A 25,013-nucleotide genomic window follows, 5' to 3' on the forward strand; every position below is an offset into this window, starting at 1 on the left:
ATAGTGATAAACAAAACAAAACAAAACAACAACAACATCAACAACAACAAAACAAAACCTCATGGTCTTGGTATAGAGACAAACAGGTTGATCAATGGAATAGAATCAAAGACCCAAAAATAAACCCACACACCTATGGACACTTGACCTTTGACAAAGAAGCCAAAACTATATAGTGGGAGAAAAGAAACAAACAAAAAAAGCATCTTTAACAAATGGTGATGGTCTAACTGGCAGTTGGTAGGAAGAAGAATGCAAATTGATCCATATTTATAATCCTGCACAAAGTTCAAATCCAGATAGATCAAGAAACTCAACACAAAACCAGATACACTGAATCTAATTGAAGAGAAAGTGGGAAATTACCTTAAATGCATTGGCACAGAGGAAAATTTCATGAACAGAACATCAGTGGCTTAGGTTCTAAGTCTAACAATTGATAAATGGGATCTCTTGAAACTGAAAATTTTCTGTAAGGCAAAGAACACTCTCAGTAGGACAAAATGGCAACCTACGGATTGGGAGAAGATCTTCACTAACCTTACATCTGATAGAGGGCTAATATCCAACATATATTAAGAACTCAAGTAGTTAGACTCCAAAAATCCAAATAACCTAATTCAAAAATGAAGTATAGAGCTAAACAGAGAATTCTCAACAGAGGAGTTATGAATAGCTGAGAAGTACTTAAAGAAATGTTCAACATCCTTAGTCATCAGGGAAACGCAGATCAAACTACCCTGAGATTCCACCTTACACCAACCAGAATGGCTAAGATCAAAATCTAAAGTGACAGCACATGCTGGTGGGAATGTGGATGGAATTGCACACTGGTACAACCACTCTGAAGTCAATCTGGTGGGTTGATTATGCCACTCCTGGGATGGGGTATGGGTGGAGGAACCTCTAGAAATTCTCAGAGACCTGGNATGTGAGAGGCTCCCAGGACTCATTGGGGATGACCTTAGCCGAACAGTTGGGGAGATGGAACCTGAAGATACCACCTCCAGTAGGTAGACAGGGTCCCTAGTAGAGAGATAGGGTCATGAACCCACATCCAAAATTTTGACCCAGAATTGTACCTGTCTGAAAGAAATGTAGGGACAAAAATGGAGCAGACACTGAAGGAAAGGCTGTCCAGTGACCAGCCAAACTTGGGATCCATCTCATAGGTGGGCACCAAAGCCTGACACTATTACTAATGCTATGTTGTGCTTGCAGACAGGAGCCTAGCATGGCTGTCCTCTGAGATGCTCTTACCAGCACCTGACCATACAGATGCAGATGTTTATAGCCAACCATAGGACTGAGGTCAGAGACCCCTGTGGAAGAGTTGGGGAAGAATTGAAGGAACGGACAGGGATGGCAACCACATAGGAAGATCAACAGTGTCAACTAATATGGATCCCTGGGAACTCCCAGAGACTAAGCCACCAACCAAAGAGCATACACAGGCTGGTCCAAGGCCCTGAGAAGATATGTAATAGAGGACTATCTTGTCTGGCTTCCGTGGGAGAGGATGTGCCTAATACTGTAGATGCCCATGGAAAGGGGGATCCCAGCTGGGGGTAGAATACCCTCTCAGAGGCAAATAGGAGCAGGAGGGGGTAAGAAACTCTGGAAGGGGACACCAGGGAGACAATGTTTGGGATATAAATAAATAAAATAATTAAGTAAAGTAAATAAGTAAATAAATAAACTAAAATGGAAGAAAATGCAAGAGATTTATTCTGTAACTTCAGGGTAAATGAAGATTTTTGAATTACAATTCAAAAATTCAAAAGCCATAGTAATGATTAATATATTCAACTACAAAAAATAAGATACATGTGGAAGAAATACCTTCCACAGGATCAAAACTGATGAACTGGTTAAAAAAAAATCTTCCCTTTCAAAAAATGAATTACTGATGACTCTTGGTTATATAAAAAAAAAAAGGTGGTCAAACTCACTTATAATAAAAATGACCAAATTAAAATATATGTCAGTGCAAACTTTACTTAGTAGGAAATGTTCAGAATGTTAACTGGGAATTTTGCTGGTCACCATCTTGGAGAAATAGACTTTCTCTTACAGGGTAAATATATATTTTTTAAAAAAGAAAGAAATTCATCAACATCTGCCAAAGTTAAAATTATACATAATGTTTGGCCAACTATTTCAGGAAATTAATTTTACATTACACAAGACATGCATGGATAGTCTCCACTGGAATATTATTTGCAATAGCAAAATATTGGAGATGACTTAACTCTATTAATAGGACATCAGATACAACATGTCTCCTTTACAAATGAAAGCTTGTGCATTGACATAGAACAATTCCAGGGGAATAGAAGATAAAGTAAATGTATTTGGTTACTACAGAGGGAGAGTCTGAGGCAGAGGAAGAACAGCATGAAAAGAGAATTTAACTGTTCATTTTTCATGTATGTTCTCTGTTTTGAATGATACAGGGGATTGAACCTTTTATGATCACCACTGAGCTATATCCCCAGCCCTCTTTTTACTTCTTATCTGGAGACAGGGTATTACTAAATTGCCAAGGGTAGTCTTGAACTCATTTTGTAAAGGCAGGGCTTGAATTTATGTTCTTCCTGCAAAACTGGGATGATAGACCTGCAACATTAGGCACAAATATTGATATTTTTAATTTCTGAAATATACAAATGTATTATCTATTCAAACCTTAATTTATTCAAGTAATTAGCCATGGAGTCTGCTCAAGACACATGTGGTTTCTACCAGCATCCTGGTGGAAGCCTGATGAGCTCTCATCAGTAATGACCTAGCATACAGTTATCACCAAAGGGATAATTCCTATTCCTTTAGGTCCTGCTTCTGAATTTGAAGGAACAGCCCAAAACAACTCTTACATGGGAAACCGAATACAGGGTAGACCACCATCTGCCCATGTTTTCCAAGATGGATGTCATAATTATTATATGACATTCAGGAAATAATTTGTACAATTTGTAGTCTTGGCTGGTTTCTGCTTCTATAATGCTTTTCTTTTGTAATATTGCATATTTCTTTAAAAATGAAGGAAAAGAGCCTATTTTTTGAGTTCTGGGTGACAAATGGACGACAAGTATCCAGACAGCCTCCAATGCCATCATCCATACTGTGTTCATGGTCTGTCTGTTCATCTGAAACAATACTATAGATATTTGTGAAAAGACACTTTAGAAAAAACCTCACACCATGGCTAAGTTTTAAAGTCATAAAAATTCTTTTGTGATATTTGCTAAAATTGAATCTATACACACTCCATGCCCCAGTAATTTTCACAAGGAGAAGCATGAGCAAAACAAGGCACATACAAAGGACTCCTTAGAGAGGGACCCATAATCCAAGCAGGACAGTACTCACACATCCTCCAAGACAGAAGAACAGGTACATTTGTCAAGTGTACGACCATGAGACACTACACTGTGATGAGAAATGAGACCTAAGATCCTCACTTAGAAGGCTGGGCTAATGAAGACAGACAGAAGATTGGAACAAGCATATTGATGTTATTTATAGGTTCTAATATCAGGAACTGACCTTCAGCTTTGGAAGTGACAAGAGTGGTTGGAAGATACTGTTAAAGATGGTGTGGGTGACAACATGGACCACTAACCTACAACACCAGTCAGTACAGAGCCATCGAATAATCCATTTAATATCCAACTTTCTGTGTTGTTGTGCATTTAGAAAGTTTTTTAAAATCATTCCAAGCCAGAACAAGCCATAGGTGAGTTTCACATAAGCCATGGGCTTAACCTCAGAAGAAATGTTCTTCCTGTCTGTGCTAAGACACTGATTAACTTGAAGACAGGGGCCTGGTAGGGGAGAATGCTCTCTGACAGTGTGCCTGAGGAACTGAGCAGAGATCTGGGTTTAGTTTGACAGGGATGAGGAGCTTCCTAGTCCCCCAAAGTAAGAAGCAAGAGGAAGTGGCTGAGTGAGGAGCCTGTACCTGCAGCCACGAATGAGGAGACTGTACCTGCAGCCACGAATGAGGAAACTGTACCCGAGGCCACGAGTGAGGAGACTATACCTGCAGCCATGTGTCAGGCACAGAAACCCCACACGACTGAGATCCCCACTGAAGCTAATTTTCTAGATAATCAAAACTTCTCTCATTATAAAACTCCTTCATTTAAAATGAAATTATTTTAATGGAATCCTTCTAAATTGTATTTCACACATTCCTGACTTTTTGAAGATGTGCTAATGGAATTTAACCTTTGTAACAAATGACAGCAATAACAATAAGTACCATCTCATGCCAGGTGCTACTCAAAATGCTCTCTCTAACACATTTGTCCATCTTGTTCGTCACAGAATTCTTATGAGTTAGGTTCTGTGATTATTCCCACTTTAAAGGTGAGGCGCAGGATGATTACATAAAGGTCATGTACAAATATCACAGAATTAATAGGAAGAGCAGTGCCTGTCTCCTAGTTTTCTTTCTCTTATATGTGGGCACTTGGTGATTGGTACTTTCATATGTATCACATACATGTGGCAGCAGAGCCCACTGTCAGATTGTTTGAGTGCTCTCCATCTTATTTGTTGAGACTGGGACTCTCCATGGCCTGGAGCTCACTAACTGAACTAAGCTGACCAGCCATGAAGCTTCCTGTCACTATCCACCACCACCATCACCACCACCTCCTCTACCACCACTTCTACCACCACCTACCACTACCACCACTATGGCTGTACTAGGATGTCAAATGCCACCATACCTGGCTTAAAACCAACCAAGCAAGCATAGATTCTTTTGGATCAGACCCAAGTACTCATGTTTGCATGGTAAATGCCTTAAAATATGTCTCCTGCTCCTGAGACCTTATCTTCTGCTGGCCTAGAAGTTTTGGTTCCAGAGGTAGGACATGGTCCTGCCAGGAACCACAACAAAGATCCCACTGAACTGGAAGTTCAGACTTCCTACCTGGCCACTTTGGGCATCTGATGTCCTTCAGTGAAGAGGCTAAGAAAGGAATAACAGTGTTAAGAGGGATGATTGATCCATATTACCAAGGGGAAATTGGATTGCTTTTCTACAAAGGAGATAAAAAAGATTATGTCTGGAGTCCAGGATATCCTTTAGGGTGTGTCTTAGTTAGGACTTTACTGTTGTGAAGAGACACCATGACCAAGGCAACTCTTACAAAGAACATTTCACTGGGGCTGACTTACAGGATTAGTGGTTCAGTCCATTATCATCAAGGCAGGAAGCATGGCAGTGTCCAGGCAGGCATAGTGCTGGAGGAGTTTAGAGTTCTATATTTTGTTACGAAGGCAAACAGGAGAAGACTAGCTTCCAGGCAGTTAGGAGGAAGGCCACTGATAACCCACCCCCAACAGTGACACACTTCCTCCAACAAGGCCACACCTCCTAATAGTGCCACTCCCTGGGTCAAACATATTCAAACCATCACATTCCACACCCTAGCCCTCAAAGGCTTGTTCAAACACATGAATCTATGGGGTGGGGGCAGGGCTGGCACATATCTAGTCATAGAATAATGCAAAATACATTTAGTCCAACTTCAAAAGTCCCCATAGTCTATAGCAATCTTAACACTGTTAAAAGTCCAAAGTTCAAAGTCTTTTCTGAGATTCATGCAATCTCTTTACAGTAATCCTCTATAAAATCAAAACAAAAAGGCAGATCACATACCTCCAACATCACAGGGTGTACATTACCACTTCAAACCTTCATAGTGAGGAAATACTGGACCAAAGCAAGACCAAAAATTAGCTGGGCAAACTCCAAACTCTGCATCTCGATGTCTGGTGTCCAACTTCTTTGTTGGCTGCAATACAATTCCTTCTCTTGGGCTGGTTCCACTCCCTGTTAGCAGCTTTCCTCAGCAGGTATCCCATGGCTCTGGCACATCTAACATCTAACATCTCAGGGTTGCCAAAGCAACTTCAACTTCACAGCTTCTTGTTTCAATGTCTGAGATGCACTCATGCTCATGCACTTGGGCTCTTCCAAAGGGCTTGGGTCATAACTCCAGCTCTGCTCTCTGTAGCACTCTGGACTATGGTTGACTCCACTACAGTGCTACTGCTATTCTTGGTGGTCATCCCATGGTACTGGCATCAAGACCAATATACTGGGGTCTTCCACCACAACTAGGTTTCACCAATAGCCTCTCATAGGCTCTCTTCATAATGCCAAGCCTCAGCTTATTTTCATGACCCCTTTCACAACAACTGAGGCTGCACATTCACCAGTGTACTTCCCTGGCCTCTCACAGTGCCAAGCCTCAGCTGCTCTCCATGACCCCTTCATGCCTTCAAACCAGTACCACCTGGATGACTCTTACACATTACCAACTCCAGCTGCAGCACAAGGCACAACCCTGGCTATCTCTGGAACACAGCTTCTCTGTGCTCTTAGAAAACACTTCCCAGAAGATTTCACCTCGGTGATACTGGTCTCTTTTTAATCATCGTTAAGTTTTTAGTGAGAGCTAAATAGCATCAATTGTCCCAATAGTCCCTTCTATTTTTGTCTATAAAGCCAGGGACACATGGCCAAAGCTACTGAGTTTTGCTGCTTACTGGAGCTGGAACACAGTCCTCTTGTTCTATTACACTATCATCAGCTTTCTGTTTTCCAACTCCTTCACTGCATAAGCTTGGCTGTCATGGAACTTGCTCTGTAGACAGACATTGAACTCAGAGGTCTATGGCTCTGTCTCCTGAATGCTGGGTTAAAGGCATGTATCACCACACCTGGACCTAAGCTTTTCTCTTCTTGGAACTTGTTCGGTGCCAGGCTAGCCTTGAACTCAGGGATCTATTTGCCTCTGTCTCCTTGGATGAAAGGCATGTGATGAAAGGCATGTATACACTACCATGCTTGGATCTGATCTTTTCATGGTCACTATTCCTCCAGATGCAGATCAAAAGTCTGTGTCCTCCATTCTGGATTGCAGTTCATTCCAGAGTCAAAGTACAAATGAAAACAATAATCAGGTAATAATGCTTAACATGACATAACTATTCCTTGTTCAACTGCAAACACATAAACAATAAGCTATGCTGGGAGGGATCTTGCCCTGAAGTCACCACTTTCTTAATATGTTTCTCTCTTGAACACAGAATTCAGCTCCATTTCACTTCCTGGTGGCCCTTCACTACTTAAGTGATACATTTTTGTATTTTTTTTTCTTTTTAAGCTTGCTATGCTTTATTAGAATGCCCTTCATAAGAGTGAGCCACATGCTTTNTCTGTTTAGCTTAGCCTCTGGTCGACTCTTCAGATACAGGCAAAGGCAGCAACATTCTTCACCAAAACATCATAAGAATAATATCCAGAGTTCAAATCACCCTCAGCACCAATGTTTTCCATATTCCATATTCCTCCTAGTACCAACCTCTGTCTTAGTTAGGACTTTATTTCTGTGAAGAGACACTATGTCCAAGGCAACTCTTATAAAGGATATTTTACTAGGACTGGCTTATAGGTACAGAGGTTCAGTCCATTATCATGGCAGAAAACATGGCAGCATCCAGTCAGACATGGAACTAGAGGAACTGAGAGTTCTGTATCTTGTTCTAAGGGCAAACAGAAGACTGGCTTCTAAGCAGCTAGAAGGAAGTTCTCTCAAAGCCCACCCCCACAGTGACACACTTCCTCCAACAAGGTCACACCTCCTAATAGTGCCACTCCCTGGGCCAACCATATTTAATTGCCACAGCGTGTTTTTTGGTTAAAGTCAATAGGAAACTACAAGGGCTTAATCCTGGAAAGATGAAAAAGGGCACAGACCCACCAGGAATCAAGGTATGGTACACTCTGCCAGGAAAAGAACCAAGACCTGCTCGCTGAAGGTGGGGAAATACAGAATGGGTAGTAGCAGAAACTAGTTATTAATACCATCTAAGAATGTCACCAGTAGCAGAAATAAGAATTATAATTGACTTAAGTATTTCTGTCTTATATTGGTAAGTATATGTTTGTACAAATATTTGTGTTTTCTTCCCTTAACTTCTTTATCATGTAATGTAACATCAATTAAGAGAATATTAGTAGTTATCATAGCTGAGTTTTAGATACTCAAAGGATGTTCCTTAAGGGACGTTGCCACCCATTTTAAAATGTATAATGTGTTTACAGTTGTACAAGTAATACTTATATCATGTTAGACATAACTATGACCTGGTTGTTTTCATTCATAAATGAAAATATAACATAAGGAGATATGGTTGTACATCAAGTTGACAAAGCGTTAATTTGTAATGACTATTCTTGGTTGTCAACTTGACTTTATCTGGAATTAACTAAACACCAACTGGCTGGGAACCCCTGTGATGATTTTATTTCTTAATTAAATAATTTTAAGTAGGAAGACCAACATTTAATCCAGATCTTTCGAGGTGGAAAGATACACATTTAGTCTGGACCACCCTTTGTCCTGGCAACCTATATAAAGAACATGGAAGAAAGAAGCTTGTTCTTTTGTCTTCTTGTTCTTGCTAGCAAGTGTAGACTGGAGACCAGCTGAGATTTCCAATGTTATTGACTGCACAATTACTACTCTATTCTTGGACCTTTCATTAGTAGACAACCTTTGTTGGATTAACTGGAGAACAGACTGTAAGCCATTTTTAAAATTTTTCTGTGTGTGTATGTGTATTTGCTTATATATATACATTTATATAAACATATATGTATATATATGTATGTATGTATATACACATAAATATGTACATATATGATGAGTGTCAATGCACTCATGTTAGGAAAATACCCAAACAAAGGAGTCATCCTGAAATTAACAGAAAACATTCTCTGAGGGTGGTACAGAGCCAGGGTTGGTATCAGGATAGACAGCCTGAGTGGAAATCTAGAGACCTTTGACTAATACAGCTTCATTCTCCCATGTCAATGGATCGACCAGAACTCTGGCTGTGTCTTTAGAAAACATTTGAGTTCTTATCTCTTTCCTTTCCTATTTCCTTTCTCCTCGCACCATTCTTTGTTCAGTGTCTCGTGGGGGAAATTAGGACTTTTGCAATCTAGACACAGACTTTGCCTCTGAGCATCATCCTCAACCACCGTCATCAACATTGTACTGTCAAGCTGTTACCAATACCCTTGCAAAAATAAGCTAATGGAAATCTAGTTTTCCTCTCTTTAAGCTCTCAACCTTTTTAGGTCTCTCTACTTGACAAAGACATCCCATGGAGTTGGATCAACTTCTTTATCAGTTTAAGGAACCCCTCTGGGTTATTCACATTTCCATACTTGGTGGGTTGCTTTCTCTTAACAGGAAGCCTCTGATGTTCATGATATTAACACAAACACTCCTCTGCTGGGGGCCATCTAGCCTGCGGCACCTCTCCAGAAAATTCTCACAGATAAGCACCAAGCCATGCAGAGTCTGTTCTGTCAGATTTAAAGACCCGATGTCTGCAGAGAAGAAGGAACGACTGTTCTTACCCAGTTTTCAAGCTGACCAAGGCATCCTCTACACCCCTCTGGTTGAATTTGGTCATGTACTGGTGCATATAGGGGTAGTTGTTACGAATATTCCTTTCTGTACTTCCATTAGGTACTGTCCCAAATCGGAAAGGCGGAGAATAGTCATGAGGTCTCTGGAACTGGAGGGGGAAGTTAGGGGAGGAAAAGGTGAAAGGAAGAGAGAGAAGCAACCAGTGAGCATTCATTCGCACAGTGGCACAACATGTAGCAGTTGAACAGCAAGAGAGATTTGCTCAGGCTCTTTGTGCTCAACCACATCTTCCATGGGTCTGGGATCTCTAAGGTGGCAAAACAGCATTTAGCTTGTGGTTTTGTTTCCATTTTCTATTCTGTGCCCCAGAAGCAAGAACAGGGCTTGGTCAATGAATATTTGCTGGGGATAGCTGTCTTGTGCCATTTAAGAGACTAGCACCATGCTAGGCACATAGTTGGCACGGAGATATTCTAAAAGAGTTAAGGGTCTACTTTACCCAAAGTCACTTATCTGCTTTGTGACCGTCTTTCCTTTTGTGATTACTATCAATCATACCTTGCTCTCAGCTCCAGAAAAATGGTTATACGCTATGATTCATTCATCCTCCATTCAGTCATTTCCACAGGCAGTATTTATTTATAGAGTCCTAGCAGTTGCCTGCTACCATGCCTGGCTCATGGCAGACCCAGGGTAAGTTTATGATCCAGAGACCCCACTGATTACTTCCTGGGTACTCGGGTTTCATGGAAGTTTTCTATGCTCCATGATTCTTTCTTGACTAACTGACTGATACTACCTGCTAATAGGGTGTGTGTGTGTGTGTGTGTGTGTGTGTGCGTGTGTGTGTGTGCGCGCGCGTGTGTGTTGTGTGCCTGCAAGTGCAGGGCAGACATAAATCTTACATATCATTCCTCAAGACAAAACCTACCTTGTGTTTTTGTGTTTGGACACAGTTTCTTTTACTGAACCTGGAACTTTCCAAACAGTGTAGGGTTGGAGTTCTGGGAGATGAGAGACATGCAAGGCATTTGGCTACCTGAGACATCACTCCAGTCCCATGTTCCCAGCCTTAAAACATTGTATTAGGCTAACTTGAACTTTACACAATAACAGGTTTTGTTAGAGCATTTAATTATGTACAAAATGTACTTAGATCAAGTTTTAGAGCATTTGATCAAATTAAAGTCAGTTGCTATAACCTGCATTCTAAAAATACAATTGTCCCTAGAGATAGCACAGGCAGGGGCCATGAAACTTAACTGAGAATCTGTCCCTCTCAACTAGGGACCATTTCACACCATCCCGTCTCCTGTCTTTCTTTCAAACCTGCAGTAGGGACCATACCAGCAGTTCCCTTATAGAGTTATTATGAAAACTGAAGACTAGGACATTCACCAAACAGCAGCAGTCAAGATAGCATTAGAAACGAATACTTTAGTGTCTCTGTTCATTGTGGGCAAAGTCAATAGCGCAAGCTGTATTTTTCTTTTTCTTTTTTTAATTGGATATTTTCTTCATTTACATTTCAAATGCTATCCCAAAAGTCCCCTATACCCCCCCCCCCCGCTCCCCTACCCACTCACTCCCACTTCTTGGCCCTGGCTTTCTACTATACTGGAGCATATAAAAATTTGCTAGACCAAGGGTCCTCTCTTCCCAGTGATGGCCAATTAGGCCATCTTCTGCTACATATGCAGCTAGAGACACGAGTTCTGGGGGTACTGGTTAGTTCATATTGTTGTTCTACCTATAGGGTTGCAGATCACTTTAGCTCCTTGGGTACTTTCTCTAGCTCTTCCATTGGGGGCCCTGTGATCTATCCAATAGCTGACTGTGAGCATCCACTTCTGTGTTTGCTAGGCCCCGGCATAGCCTCACAAGAGACAGCTATATCAGGGTCCTTTCAGCAAAATCTTGCTGGCATATGCAATAGTGTATTCATTTGGTAGCTGATTATGGGATGGACCTCAGGCGGGGCAGTCTCTGGGTGGTCCATCCTTTCGTCTTAGCTCTAAATTTTGTCTCTGCAACTCCTTCCATGGATATTTTATGTATTTTTCTACAGACTGTGAATTATGAAACTAGAGAGTACTAATCACGATAACCCATGTTTTGTCAGCTTAGTTATTTTGTAATGAATGACATTTGCCCAGGAGATAACACTGTGCCCCAAACTTCTAAAGGTATTGGTCCTGTGACCTCACAACAGCTCGGTATGAGATTAATCTTACAACATCATTTTGTATATAAAGGAACTGAGGCTTCAATTACATGACCTGTGTAAAATGTAGGCATTGTGATGCACATCCATATCATAGATTCAGGCTGAGGCAGGAGGGTCACAAGTTCAAGGCTAACCTAGGCCACACATCAAAGCATTGTCTCAAAAGTAAATGAAATATTGATGAGGACCTGGAGATTCTGAAAGGGTAAAAAAATTCCCAGCAAACCAGTGTCAACCCTAGGACCACAGTCCACAGGGTCTCTTCACCTGGCAAGTCTGCCTGCTTTACACAAAACAAGGAACATCCAGATAGAGTATCCAAGTTTCCTACAGACAGAGGCCAAACAGAGGTGCTAGGTGCTAGGCTTGCTTCCAGAACTCCCACTTCTTTTTACTGTTAATTAAAACTTCTTTATGAAAATATTTTTTCCTAAATGAGACATGCTGCAACAGGATTGGCAGCAGTAACTGGATCTGGGATAGGGGAGCATCCATTGTCTCATTTAAAGTTTCCTGCCTAGATGCAGTTTGCACTGTGTGTGTGCTTACATCTCTCTCTCTCTCTCTCTCTCTCTCTCTCTCTCTATATATATATATATATATATATATATATATACATACACATATGTATATATATATATATATAATGTATGCATATATTACATATGTATATGTATGTGCATGTATTATATGTGTTTGTGTATGTATGTGCAAAGATGTATATGTATATATGCATGTGTGCATATATATATATATATATGTGTTCATTCACATACATATATGTATGTAAATGCATGTATTGATATTGAATACATATATGCACATGTATGCATAAAGGCATATGGGTATGTGTATGTGAGAGAGAGAGAGAGAGAGAGAGAGAGAACACAGCATACGGCTCTGTGGTCTCACTCTGACACACAGCAACCTTTCTCATTGCCAGAAGAGAAAACACAGCTAAGGCTGCCTTGTAGAGCAGCCGCAGGTGCTGGGGGAATGGACTCGCATCGCTACTCATAAATCTAGTTGCTGTAACTGCCACCTCCAATCCCAGAGACGTGGAGCGATGGAATATTGGACGAAAAGCCTTCCGTTTCATTCCTCAACCGTTACGGAGATGCAGCATTAAGATAAGCTTTCCTCGGCTTTGCACAGAGAGACAAATCCTAAGTCTCTGCGAGGTCCCATAGCCTCGGACATCAACAACAGCCCAACATCCTCACTACATCTAAGATTGTCATACTTTTAAACAATTCACCATGCACTTTTCCTTGTCACCTGTACACACACACACACACACACACACACACACACTTTTCTATATGTAACACACTCTGATGGCACAGTGCTCTATTTTTATGGATTTCAAAGAACATTCATGTATTTTAAAATTGAAATAGAATGTATAAAACATTTTAAATGTATCCTTCACTGGCATTAAACATACTTTGTGTAACTATCACTACCATTCATCCACGTGTTTCAAAGATTCCAAACCTTTCCATACCTGTTGTGGCTCACTAGAGAGTCATGAACCCCAGCCTGAAAAGTTAGTTACTCGAATGGCTTCTCTTTCTCAACTAGATCTATACTGTAGATGGCTCATGTTTCCTGCTGGAATGGTTCTGGTGAGACTTCCCCCCAGCCAGGCAGGCACCCATTCATGCAGAGAGCAATAGTTGTGGCTTCAATGGGTGTAGGGCCGGTGATGCAGAGCCTCTCATGTCAGTAGGACCACAGAGCAGCGACATCATGAAAGCTCCTCCCAGCTCCTTGAGGCTCTTCATCTCTCACTTGGGAGCTGGGTTGTTTAGAGCAGTCCGTAAAGCCCACTGAGCCTGATTCTCTTATCTATACACTATGCATAGCTTTGGGAAATAGTCATAACATGCTTGAAATGGCATGTAACTCCATGGCTTCATACACATCATATTTCATGTTCCACAGTGCTCACATGCGTGTTGTTCTTGCTGACTGTCATCACGCAGCTTAGCTTTAGCCAGACTCTTTCCAGTGTGGAAAACACGGAATCTTTTCCTAATTATCTTTCATTTCTATCCAGTCTGAGGACAGGTCTGAAAGTCATCTAAGTGACTAAGCTATAGAGTACACTTATGATGGAGGATACAGACACAAAGCTAAGAAATACAATGTGCAAAATAAATTCAGCAATTAACCAGGACATTTCTTCATACTGTATGCTTATGAAGTCTAAGCTGTAGATTAGAAAAAATGTGTCTCCCATGACTGTAAATCAACAATACCTAGTAACTGTGTGTACTTGTTAATCATGTGTGTCCAGGCATACATGTATGTGTGTTAATCATGTGTGTCCAGGCATACATGTATGTGCAGTGCATGTTGAGGTTAGAGGGAATGTTCAGTGTGGTCAGTGTGATTCTCAGGGGCCATCCACCTTTTTAAAGACAGAATCTCCACTAGCCTGGAATTCTCCAAGCAGGCCAGGCTGGACGGGCCAGTGAGTGGCAAAGACCAACACTGGAATAGTTAGCTTGTATCACTGTGCCTGGCCTGTTTGGCACAGGTTCTAAGAATAGAGCTCAGATCTTAGTGCACTTCGAGACAAGCCCTTTAAAGGCTCAGCTATCTCTGCAGCACTTGCTCCTCGATGAGAAACTAACATGTTGTGGTCTTCATGGGAGGACAATTCATTCAGGGACCTATCCCTACTTAGACTGTGGCCTCCCTCCCCTGCCAAAGCACCACGACCCTGAGAAGGAACATGCAGCTCCCCTGCCTGGGGAACCCCAAACCCCTGCATGGGTGGTTTCAAGAGTCTGAATCCATACAATAACTTCCAAGGCTCCAGAAGTGAAAGTTTAAACAGGGCAGTAAGGATGACAATAACAATGACAACAAGAAGAAACAGGGAGGAGCAAGAGCAGGAAGGAGAGGGCAGTGGAAGGAAGTGGGAAGGAGGAAATAGCACAAGTGTGATAAGATTATCCCTAATCCTGGAATCCACCTTGCCAAGCAGAATTAGCATATTCTTTTGTTTGTAAATTGAGCCCTGAGGATACTGAGATATGGGAAGCCTAATGACCAACAGAGACCAAGTTTCACATTTGAACTCAGGTCTGTTTGATCCCAAATAAGATGATCTTCCTTGAAGAGATGAATTCTCTGTCAGTGTCATTCCCAGTATTTTGGAAAGGGTCCTCACTAAAATTCCAGATTTCCTGTATAGTCTCTGGAAGCTTCCTTCACAAATTCACCTACCTGTTACCTAAGCCCAGGTTCATCTAAGCATACCATGGGCCCCAAACATGTCTTTCACAGCAAGCACTGGTTGAAGAAAAAACTCTCAAACCAGAGGGTCACTCAAGTATTCATGATTAGAACAACGAAGCAGAACCACCCCTGTGAGCCATATTAAAACAAATTGATTCAGTGCCGATTAACATTTTGCAAACTTTCCTAAAGAAGCTGCCCTGAATCTTCTAGGAACATTTAGATTATTTACTCAGAAATTTTCTGTTTATCGAACTGCATCAAACATTTAATTAAAAGAGCTATCAGTTTGCATTTGATGCTCTGAGTATGGGAGCTGAGCAGGGTCCCAAGGGGTTATAGCATCTGCTACCAGGTAAATTCTGAACCAGAAAAGGTCAGGCATGTGATTGGTGCTTAAAATTAATTTTCTTGTAAGTGGCCATATTATCTAGACTCCAAACTATAATGCAAGAGATTTCTTTCTCTTTGTCTTTGAAAATAGGAATAAAAGTCCTGGACGGTTTGGTAGCTTAGGTGTCTGCTGCACAAACTTGAGGACCTGAGTCTGGATTCCCAGCACCCATGAAAGAGTTGGAGATGGCAGCATTCCGCTATAACCATAGGACTGGGGGAGCAAAGAGGAGATAGAAACAAGGGGACCCAAGGGGCTTGCTGGTCAGTCAGTCTATTCCAAAAGTAAGCTCCTGCTTTAGTAAGAGGTTCTGTTTCAAAACCATTATGTGGAGATTGACTGAGAAAGACAATTGGCATTGACCTCTGACCTCCACTACACTCACAGGAACATGAGAGAAAGCAAAACTGCCTTTCCACTGATTTTGTGGAAGAGCCTCCCATTCAGAGTAGAGTTCCCCGAGTCACTTCCTCTAGGAGTTGCATCTTTGACCCTTCATATAATAGAGTCATTGGAAGGTACTTTGTGCCTATAGAAGACTTCAAAGGGCATAAAGTTGTCGTAGTTTTCATCAACTTGGATTAAACAAACCTAGGAAGAGGAATGTGAGAGGCATTTTCCTACTTGCTAATCCATGAAGCAGGGTCCAGTTCACCCTGAGCAGGTGGTTTTGTAACTAAGAAAGGGAAGTAAGCCTGAGCCTAGAAGCAAACCATTAAGAAGCAGCCCTCCATGGTCTCTGCTTCAGTTCTTGCCTCCAGGTTCCTGCCTTTCCTTGGTGATGGATGAACACCTTCTTCTCTATGTTGTTTTTGGTCATTGTTTTGCCATGATAACAGAAAGCTAATTAGTACAGCACAGCTCCAGCATCTTTTACTTTTCTCCAAACTGTGAATCCCAGATTCACAGAGAAGAACCAGCAAGCAGTGAGGTCACATGGTGTGACTAGTCACTGCAGAAAGGAGACAGAGATCTAACTTTTCTGCCTCTAGGTGCAATGCTTCAGTGGCCTGGGGATGGCACTTGTTTCAGATGGGGTTCTCCCACCCAAACCATGAGTCAAAACTTCAGATGAAAGTGACTTAATGATGACAGACTTCAATGCAGACCAATCAGGGAAAGGGGGTAAAACAGGGACAGGAAGCTGGCCAAAGTTCTGTCCAATGGTCTCTGTTTGCTTCTGTGGCTAGCTCTGAAGAATCCACATGCCTCCATCTGTCCATCTGAAGAGCATGTGGACCTGGGCTTTTCTACTGCTCATGTTGTCTAGAGGTGACCTGTGACCTCAACTCTACCACTGCAGTGATGGAGACCTTTTCTACGATCAATGCATGCAAAGAGCCAGCAAATGTGGGGGGGGGGGAGGCACAGATCTAGAAAGATTCCTATGGGCTCAAGTGAAGAGTCCACATGTCTAACACAGCATGTATGAATTTACGCATTCAGCCAACACTGTGATATCAAACACCTCCTAGGTGCTATGATGCTATAAACAAAATTTCTTCCAGAGCCTGGAAGTGCAAGACTCTAATTCCAACTACTCAAGAGATTGAAACAGAAGGATTTCAACTTCAAAACATATCTGGTCTACAGGAGTTCACAGCCAGTCTGCGCCATGTAGTGAGCTCCAGTCTCAAAACAGAAGCTGAAAGGAAGGCTGAAGATATAGCTCAGTGGCAGTTTGTAAGTTATCCTTGGTTCATTCCGACTACTGGGAAGAGAGAGAAAGAAAGAGAGAGGTGGGGGAGAGGGAGAGCAAGACAGAGACAGAGACAGAGACAGAGACAGAGACAGAGGGCAGGCACAAACTGGCCAATTCTGAGCTCCTCCTTCCTGAGGTAACTTTAGTCTTATCAACTTAACCCTTTAAGATCCTTCCCTGCCCAAGACTTCCCTTGTCTCTGATGTTTCCTTGTGCACTGTTTATTTATTCCTAGTAAAACCTCTGGATTCTCCAGGGCTCTGGCTCAGTCTGTCACATTCACCCCAGTAGCCTGGAAAGATCTCTGTGCAGGCTTGACATTTTCTCTCCAACCTGAAGTTCAAGGAAGAGCAGCCACAAGAAGATAGCATAAAATGGCCCCCATACAGGACCTGGGAAGCCCAAACGCACCACCTGGGGATGAAGTTGGAAATGTGGGAATGGTGGAGGGAGTTTTGGTGAACAAAATGGAGGGAATGTGTGGGAGGAGGCTAGAATGGAAAGACATCTACTCCAGCTCTGGGGGTAGCTTTCTGGGCCTCTGAGAGAGGCCAGGCGCTCCCCTTTGTGAAGGTGACTCCATCTTTGACCTCTCCTGTCTCTCCATTTCTAGGACACCATGTACCTCTTTCGCCAAGACTGTATGCTGTGGATAAGCTGCAGAGGCTTTTCACGAGCTGATTTTCTACTCAGCAGTTTGTAGATGAATGCCGAATGGGTAGATGCAGACTTGTGTCAACAAGATGCGACAGGGAGGTTTTATAAAGAGACAAATTATCCCCACACACGAGACAGAACATCTCTGCTGTGCTGCAGGCTCAGCACTGCTGAGTTTAGCAAGTCAAGATCTGTTTCCTGAGCTAAAATTTCAATAGGAGAATGAAGCCACTTTACATCGCTTCATCCTCTGTGAGGATTTCTGAATAGTCACTCAAACCCCACAGTTCTCTCTGGGATTCAGTGCAGAGTGGGGAGAGCAGGTGCTATGGTGCCAGCTTACTGAGGCTGGGTGTGCTGAAGAGCATCTAAGAAGAAACACTGAGTGATAGAAACCTCCGTGCTTGTTCCAGAAAGTTGGAAGTGTAGCTGACTAGGCTGACTTGATTGTACCATGAAGAACAGATGAAATAAACTAGAACGTATAGATGACTTTTTAAAATGTCTTATGCCAGGAATCCAAGGCATGTCATATATAGAAGACCCATTGGAGTTCACAGGGGGCAGGAGGTACCTATAGCTCTTCTACAGCATTTTTTTCTTGTCTAGGCAGTACACTTTCCTCATCATCAAATCCCCAAGGAGCCTGAGTTTCAACCAGTGCTACAGAGCTGCAGAGCTTCGGGGTGAGCATCCTTAAGATCTTACAAATACGAGAAGCTGGGAAAGAGACTCCTTTAAACACCAGGCCATGGAGTTTAAGATGCCTTCTCTGATTCTTTGATAAATATGCAATGTATGGGGGGAAATATCCTGCTTCTGGGTTATAGAGTGGATGGTCAGCCCCCTCAGTCACCCGTGTTGAGGATAGCAGTTAGCATGAGGAAATGGGCTCTCCTTACCTTCTTGTCACTGAGGCCAGTCACTTGGTCCACAAACTCCTCCTGGATCATGAAGGCAGCCAGGTTGGCTGTGTAACTTGCAAGGAAGATGACAGCAAAGAAGGCCCACACTGACACCATTATCTTGCTGGTTGTGCCTTTAGGGTTCTGGACAGGCACAGAATTGTTGAAGACCAGGCCCCAGAGGAGCCATATAGCTTTTCCAATTGTAAAAGAAGGCCCATGGGGAGCTGCAAGTGGCAGAAAGAACAGTCACAGTATTTCCACAGGGTGTACACTCGTGTGGGGTGTGTGTGTGTGTGCGTGCATGTGCGTGTGCGTGTGCGTGTGTGTGTGTGTGTGTGTGTGTGTGTGTGTGAACTAGGCAGTTCCTGGTAGCATTAGAGGGCTGGAAGTTAAAAGCATGCCAATGTTCTCTTCCTCTGTTGTCCTGGAACTTTACTGCAGTCAACCTCATTTTTGCTTTAACATAATTAGCATTTTCCTCACATTTCTATCTAACTGGATTTTACCACATTTCTTAAAAAGAAAATAGTTATGCAAAAACGAGGGTTTCCATGAAAAGTGGCGCTAAGACATGGTTTTAAATTTGGATTTGATTTCCATTTGGGGAAACCAAACTCCTTAAAAAATGTAAAGGAGTCTTCTTGCTCTTGCTCCCTTCTCTTCTCCTCTTGTTCCTGCTCCTTAAACTCTCTCCCCATTGTCCCTGCTTCTCTCCAACCTCCTACCCTCCCCTCTCCCCCCTCTCCCCTCCCCTCCCCTCTCCCCTTCTCTTTCTCTCTTTCTCTCAATCTTTCTCTCTGCCTTTCTTTCAACTCCCCTCCCCATGCCCTGAATAAGCTCTATTCTATACTTTAAAAAAATGTAGAGGAGAACTTAGAGGGAAGAGAATTAGCAGTAGGTTTGATCAAAACACATTATATGCCCTTATGAGACTCTCAAATAATTAAAAATATAAAGTAAATGTAAAAGAAGTCTACAGAAGCAAGTAGTGTGTGTGTGTGTGTGTGTGTGTGTGTGTGTGTGTGTGTGTGTGTGTGTGAGGGGGGTTGCTTCACGATTGTCTATCCCTAAGAACCATTCAATCTGGCAGGAGTATGCTTGTGATTCTAATTCAGTTGTCCCTGGAAATTGCTCCTGTTCAAATTCATATGAAGAGTATCCATAATATACCAATACAGGAATCACACTCTTTCCCAATGGAGGCATCCAGGAACAGAACAATAGAGCCTAATTCTTCCAACACTTCACAAATGGGAGACATTTCATTGCAGGTCACAGAAAATGAACTGACGTCACATCACTCGGCAATGCTCCCAGCAGTGTGTCCCTTTTGAGATTCTTAAGTGTTCCTTGTGTCAGGCTTAACTAAGGAGGCAGAACAATATGTGGAACTTTATTTGGATGGGGCATATGAGGATGGTAAAGCAGTCAAGTGACGGTTTTCAAGACTCCAAATTGTACCAAGCCCCCCAGCCTCCCAAAAATCAATTTACATCTTTGCTCTGATAAAGAAAAACTCCTTCTTAAGCAGAAGGTTAATTTTCATGTCGTTTAAGTAAATGAAGATATGACAAAATGATGCACTCAGTTCTCTGCTGGCAAAAGCAGCAGAGCAGGCAATAAATAAAGTACCAGGTTTGGTTCTGTTGGAAGTGAGTTCTGGAGCTCTGGGTAGGGACCTAAGAGAAGGCTCTTTCTCTACTGTAGGCCAGACACTTTCCCACATACAGACAGAGCCCAGCATGCAATGTGTGAAGAAGGCAGTTATCCCTATAATTCCTAATCCCCCCTGATTCTCTTTGCCTAGTTTTATGATTTTTCTACTATTACTCCCAAGAGGTCAGGAACTCTTGAGTCAATCTAGCTAACTCCATTAGCTACTTAAGTACAGAAGTCACACTAGAAGTGACAGGCATTCGGGAATCAGAGACAGGGCTGAAAGTGGGATCCTTGGGACATTTTGGAAATTCCGGATCCGTGAATGGTTAGACTCCTTTCCAATTACATCTTCCTTCATACTTCAGGTCTTCATCTTTTATTCCTTGTTTGTTTCTATTGTTGGGAGTGGAGCCTATGGCCCTGCATACATTGAGCTGTAGCTTCTGCCCTTCTGAAAGGCCTGTTATGACCTTCCAGACTAGTCTAGAACTTGCTTTGTAGCACAGGATGACCTTGAAGGTGTCCTGCCTCAGTCAGTGGCTGAGATGACAGGGTTATACCACAAGTGTTGGTTTCACTGACAGGGCTACACCACCAGGGTTGGTTTCACTAATGGGTCTACACCACCAGCATTGGTTTCCCTTTCCATTTCTTAGACAGGTCAGGATGGGTTCTAACTTCAGACTTTTCTATTGGTTGATACTTAAATGGTCTTTTCTGTCTTTCTTGAAACTAAACCCTTCCTTTAGATCTCAGATGATCATGGTCGATACGAAACACCCTTCCTTGTTTTAGCATCCTATCTAAAAGCAGTACCCTATCCCTCACCACCAAATGAGTCTGATTTGTGAGCCTCCTTCGATTTTCTACTATCTATGATAACTAATTTGCTTACATCTTGTCTCTCCAGCTAAGTCCTAAAGCCCATGAGAGTCAGGACAGCTCCATCTGATTCTCTTTGCTGTCTCCTACACCCGCATGGGGCTTCACACACAGAATATACTCAGGAAATACCCATGCAATGAATGTGGAGTGCACAACTGCATACTCTGATGGTGAAAATCCTGTTTTACCCTAGTGTAATTGTCATAAGGAATGACCTCAGCCTCCACTGGGTTGCAAGCTCCTGCACAGTTCATCCCTTACTTAAACACATGGTTATGTACAGAGCTTTCCTCAGTTTAGGAGATGACAAGCACTGTGTACACTGCCCTTCAACGGCTAAGAAGTGGAAGGACTTGAAGGAAACAATTTCCCTAGTCAACTGCCATGACCTCTTATGACCGCTTGACTGTGTCTAGTATTAAATGTTTCAAGTAAAATGTGCTGTATGTTGAATTAAAAGATGACCTATTCTGGAGGGATATTTAAGATACCAAGTCTTCTTCTTTGGTGGGGGGGGGGAGGCAGGTACCAAACTTGTGGGTCTTGTACATGCTGGGTAGGTGCTGTAACCCTGAGCTCCATTTCTGGTCTCTAGGACTCCTGTTCTATGCAATAGCAAGTCACTGTTGGGGAAAGGGATTGGATGCTAGCATCTTTCAGGTAACATCCACTTAAGGAAGTGCCATGCATTAAGAAAAATCTACTCAAAATGGTGTCATGTGTTTAGCAAGCCTCTTAGTGCATTATAACCAATGCTTATCTTTACATTTCTTTTTCTGTCTACCAATTCTGCTTTTACCAAGTACGGTACACGATGATCCAACACATCAAGGGGAAAATTTAACTCAGGGGAAATACACCACTTCATAGTTGCATTTATTGTCAAACTAATGCAAATATGATTCACTGGTTTGAAGAGTTTTCTTAAAGTAGAATCTATAAGGTCATTTTATTTGCATAGACTGAAACTGAGACTTGCTGTGCTTTTAACATTTCTTTTGATCTACATTTTAAAAATAAATTGCCAAAACTTTTCAACTCTGTTTTCTCAACAAATTGAATATCAATGATTTTTACCTAACCTCCATTGACTTCAAATTATAACAAGATTAAATGGTTCATGCTTAAATCCCACTTTAAGTTCAAGTAAGTAAATCCTTCTTGTCATGTGGATGTGTACACGCTACTCCTAGGAAGACTCAGCAATGTGCAGTGACATGCATGTCTCTCTGTCTCTGTCTCTCTGTCTCTGTCTCTGTCTCTCTCTGTCTCTGTCTCTGTCTCTGTCTCTCTCTCTCTCTCTCTCTNGAAGACATAGAACTCTCAGCTCCTCCTGCGCCATGCCTGCCTGGATACTGCCATGCTCCCACCTTGATGATAATGGACTGAACCTCTGAACCTGTAAACCAGCCCCAATTAAATGTTGTTGTTTTTTAAAGACTTGCCTTGGTCATAGTGTCTGTTCACAGCAGTAAAACCCTAACTAATACAATCAGCCTCCACCTTTAATGCTTTGAATCTAGAGCTCACCAATTGACTACATTGGCTGTGAGCAACCCCCAGAATCAGCCTGTTTCTGCTCCTCTACATTTAGTGCTGGGTTATGGATGCTCACCATGGTTTCTGGTTTTTACATGGTGCTGAAGATGTGAACTTAGGTCCTCATGTTAACACAGCAAGCACATGACATACGGAGCCACCCTTCCAGTCCTGAAACAGCATCCACTTTATCCTAGGTTCCTGAAGGCTTCCTTACCTTTCCCTTTGGCTAAGTTTCTGTTGTATCCAACAGGACTGAAGTATTCAAAAACGAAGACAGCAATGGCAGAGACAATGAGCAGCATCACGAACATCATCACCCAGACAGAGGCGCTGAAGGGTTCTGCGGGGGGAAGAGTTGTAAAGGAAGTCAGTTCTTCCTCTCCTCCAGCAGGAACCCCACTACTCACCTGCAAGCTTGTGCAAAAACTTTCTGTGACAAAATCTGGTCATTCAAGAGAAGCTGTTCTCTTTGATTCATATGTGAAACCATTCTTTATAAAATTATGTGAGACACTTTATAAGATGGCAATAAGATGATAAAAATAGAGGAGAGAATGTGGCATTATACAAACCAGGTCAAGGATAATATAAGCTAAAAAGAATAATAAGATGAGAAGAAAAATGTTAGGCTGCAAATAAACAGGTCACAAGGTCCACATGATCATAGGACGTTCTAGAAAACCAAAGATGAGGAGAAACAAGCCAGACCCGAATAGTTAGTATATAGACTCTACTAATATGTGCTTTTAATTTTTACATTCATTTGTAGTTTTATATACTAGTGGTGAGGATGGGGGGGGATTTGTGAAATAGAAGGAAAATTATAACCTGTTATAAAGGTTTATAAAATCATGGCATTAGCCGGACGTGGTGGCACACGCCTTTAATCCCAGCACTCAGGAGGCAGAAGCAGGCAGATTTCTGAGTTTGAGGCTAGCCTGGTCTACAAAGTGACCTCCAGGACAGCCATGGCTATACAGAGAAACCCTGTCTCGAAAAACTAAAAACAAACAAACAAACAAACAAACAAAATCATGGCATTGACAAGAATATTAGAAGGTCATAATTTGCCACCCTTTGCTGCCGATGAGTGAGATCTCCATGACCTACAAATCAGACTGATGTGGGCAGTGGGCTTAAATACAGCCAAAAGTCACATGGAATATTATATTTATGGGATAATTCAATAAAACATCACTTAAGTAGATGTGATGTAGTCTGGGATGGGTGAGTGGTTGCTTCCCTCCATGTTGTAGACAGTTCACTGGACATAACTTGGGTAGCAGGCAGGTATCTGACTACACAGAAGTGTGGGAGCACAGGTTCTAAGTCTGACAACATTCTAGAAAGGTCAGAGATCCTGTAAATAAACGAACACTTCCACTTAACCTGATTGAGAATGTGAATTAGCTGATTAAAGCTGTTTTATCATGTATGATATAGATTACTTAGAGAATTTAGCAAAAAACTTAATGGACACATTTCCAACTGATATCACCCACAGACACAAATGAACTGAAAGTCGTTTTTCTTGGAAGAAAACACTTTTGAAAGTAAAGCATAATTAGTGTGACAAAACCACTTGAGAGTGCATACTTGGTTATTTTTAAAAGTTGCATGAAGTTGGTAGTATTGCTCAAGAATAAAGTCTGTGGTCCTGACACAGGCAGATTACAGAGAGATGCTCTTATTGTATAACAAGGAAGTCTTATGTCTAAACTTTAATGATACTGGATAATTCAGGCCTAGAACAAGTGTTTTGTAGTGAAGTTTCAATGGTTTGTACATATTAAAGGGTTACAGGTGATGACAGTACAGCCTCCTTGTTTAACACAAAAATGAGCTCAAGGAATGGAGCCCAAAACTGAAATTTATCTTAGCTGATTTGAGCTGGAGTAATAAACAACATTATACTCCAGAAATCACTAGTACTCAGTAATGAGGTACATCCAAAATGGAGGATACATAGATGGATGGTTGGGAAATCAAAAAAAGTATTTAATCATCAAAAATAAATATGTTAAAGTAATTCTGCAAGCGGGGTGTACTAATGGCAAGGCACTGAGAAGTGCACGCGCTTTCCTGGGGAAAGCCTTCAGCATTGCTTTTTAAATGCTGTATACATACAGCACATAATGGACAGAATAACAGATTCCACAATTAAAACCAGAAATGTGCTGAAAAAGAAGCCCCAGTTAATAAAAGCACACTCACTAATTAACTCCCATTTCTCTATAAGACCTGAGAATGTCATAAGGATTAGGGGCTACTGCGTTTGGTTCACATGTCGGGATTGTTAAACCCACAGCAGAGTTGG

At 41.9% G+C, this 25,013-nt stretch overlaps 1 protein-coding gene across 1 annotated transcript in view; it reads right to left on the bottom strand.

Moving 5' to 3' along the window:
• The window catches only part of Grin2a (glutamate ionotropic receptor NMDA type subunit 2A), a 415,612-nt gene that overhangs the window by 64,598 nt on the left and 326,001 nt on the right, over window positions 1–25,013 (bottom strand). The window contains exons 9-11 of the mRNA XM_021184964.2: window positions 22,911–23,036; window positions 18,605–18,834; window positions 9,458–9,618 (exon numbers count right to left, since the gene is read on the bottom strand). Coding sequence (XP_021040623.1) covers window positions 9,458–9,618; window positions 18,605–18,834; window positions 22,911–23,036 — 517 coding nt within the window. The remainder of the gene's footprint in view (window positions 1–9,457; window positions 9,619–18,604; window positions 18,835–22,910; window positions 23,037–25,013) is intronic.

This window comes from Mus caroli, chromosome 16 (genome assembly GCF_900094665.2).
Source record: "Mus caroli chromosome 16, CAROLI_EIJ_v1.1, whole genome shotgun sequence".
NCBI classification, from domain to species: domain Eukaryota; kingdom Metazoa; phylum Chordata; class Mammalia; order Rodentia; family Muridae; genus Mus; species Mus caroli.